Genomic DNA, 2,192 nt, shown 5'->3' on the forward strand with positions numbered 1-2,192 from the left:
GGGGTGCCTGGCTGGCATGGTACGGGATGCCTGCGGCTGCTGCTGGGAGTGTGCCAATCTGGAGGGACAGATCTGCGATCTGGACAACACCAACCACTTTTACGGCAAGTGTGGAGAGCATCTGGAGTGCCGGCTGGACACTGAGGACCTGCAGCATGGAGAGGTGCCCGAGCCCCAGTGCACCTGCCTCTCCCAGCTGGCCCTCTGCGGCTCAGATGGCAAAACCTATGCCCAGATCTGCAGGTTTCTGGAGGTTGCTCGTGCCCACCCTGATGCCAACCTTACCGTGGCCCATGAGGGTCCCTGCGAGTCAGGTAGTGACCCAGCAGCAGCTGTGTGGGCAACAGGATGGAGGCTCATAGCTCTCAGGAAGGGACAAGCAAGGGCGTCTGGCTTAACTATTTCCTCTGCTAGAAAACGCATGGTGTCCACAGGGACACGGCAGCAGAGGGGGCTGCTCCATACAATGGCGTGCACCCCCTAGGCCCCCCACCTTGCTGCTCCAGGGCCTGGAAGGGTCTGGGAGCAGCTTTGCCAAGTGGGAGCAGGGTTTATGGGAAGCAGCAAATACTGCTGGAGCAGATGGGAAAGTTCCAGGGACGACTTAGCAAATTCTTGGCGGCTGTGCTGGACTCATGCTGGCCTGGCGCTCCTGAGAAATGCGTCTGCCTCCTGCAAATGGAAACCTGGGTCAGTTTGACTTCACTGCGCAGTTTCCGTCACCCTTTTAAAACCTGGCAGGGGCAGCAGACAGTGGCAGGAAGGCAATGCCTCAGCCTGCCCAGTCTGGCACAGGTCACCCAGTGCCGTCACCACAGGCTGAGGGGCATCAAGGTTGGCTTTATTTTCTGTATATCATCATGTCCTCAGGTTTTTCCCCCCAGGTATATCTGGAGGTGAAAGAATGGAGTGAGGACTGTACTTTCTACCCTCACCTGCTCCAGGATCTGTCCCATAGCGTGAGCCAGAGATCAAGGGAAGGCACTCTGTTTCTCCAGGGAAGGGGTGTGAGACATGGAAATATTGGCTCCCTCCAGCAGCCAGGGACCTGCTGGCTCCCTTGATTGCTGGCATGAGCTCCATGCCAGAGCAGAGGCCTTGTGCAGCGGGAAGCTCATCAACCTTACCCGTTCCCACCAGCCTCGTGCTGGATGAGTGGCCCTAGGCCTTTCTTTCACAGGAGGACCGTGCTCTTATTGCACAGGAGAGCTTTGCTTTGCGGTGTTGCTGCTATTGAACTGTTCCTGCTTCCTGTGTGTCCCTGAACATCACTGGACAGGTGGTGAAAGTGAGGCCAGCAGAGATGGCATGGGCTGGGGAAGGAGCCCCAGTCCCAGCTGTGAGGAGGGACCATGTCCTGGGGCAAGGTGAGGGTCTGCCATGGGTGGAAGAGGAGCAGGGCACGGGAAGGGTCCCAGCACCTCTACATGAGCCAAATGCTGCCACCCTGGAGGGGACCAGCCCAGAATTGCTCATGGGACCTGTCAAGGGTGGGACCTCTTCTGAGCTTAGCCTGTTCTCCTGTCCCCCCATTCCCAGAGCCCCAGATCACCTCTCCTCCCTATGACACATGGAACATCACTGGGCAGGATGTCATCTTCAGCTGCGAGGTCTTCGCCTACCCAATGGCATCCATAGAGTGGAGGAAGGATGGCATGGAAATGCTACTGCCTGGAGATGACCCTCACATTTCTGTTCAGGTGAGCGGTGTGCCTAGGGTGTTGGACATGGCCCTATGGTGACCCAGCCCTTCCCAGAGTTCGTGTGCAATCAGACCTGAGGGTGGTCATCATCTGGGGGTGGCCAGGCTTGGCTGCCTGGGTGTGAGAAGGGGTGTCTGGAACCTGCACACCATGAGGACTGCCTGAGCCAGAGCTGGTGTCTCAATGGTAGGAGCCATCAGCATAACCCTCTTCTGCAATTTTCTCTAATAATTTTTGAACTTAGGAATATATTTTTTAGGACCTGTGGAGTCCTGTAGCAGGGAGTTTCCCACCTCCCTGCCTTTAGTTTGCTCTGCCTACTGACTTCACTTGCAGACCCACCAGCAGGGCTGGAGGAGAGGAACTCCCATGGCACCTTCCAGATGGCGCTATCCTCTAGTCCCACCAGCAGACTCAGGCAGTTTCTGCCCTTCTCTACCCACCACTCCAAGCAGAGCTCCTCTCCCAGAGCTGCAGGCCCAGGGTTCA

General features: G+C 57.2%; 1 protein-coding gene across 1 annotated transcript in view; it reads left to right on the plus strand.

Annotated features, from left to right (window-relative positions):
• Nucleotides 1-2,192, plus strand: part of LOC104491173 (kazal-type serine protease inhibitor domain-containing protein 1-like) — a 3,974-nt gene that overhangs the window by 321 nt on the left and 1,461 nt on the right. The window contains exons 2-3 of the mRNA XM_010133554.1: nt 4-314; nt 1,540-1,700. Coding sequence (XP_010131856.1) covers nt 4-314; nt 1,540-1,700 — 472 coding nt within the window. The remainder of the gene's footprint in view (nt 1-3; nt 315-1,539; nt 1,701-2,192) is intronic.

Source organism: Buceros rhinoceros, unplaced genomic scaffold, assembly GCF_000710305.1.
Source record: "Buceros rhinoceros silvestris isolate BGI_N320 unplaced genomic scaffold, ASM71030v1 scaffold17760, whole genome shotgun sequence".
In the NCBI taxonomy this organism is placed as follows: domain Eukaryota; kingdom Metazoa; phylum Chordata; class Aves; order Bucerotiformes; family Bucerotidae; genus Buceros; species Buceros rhinoceros.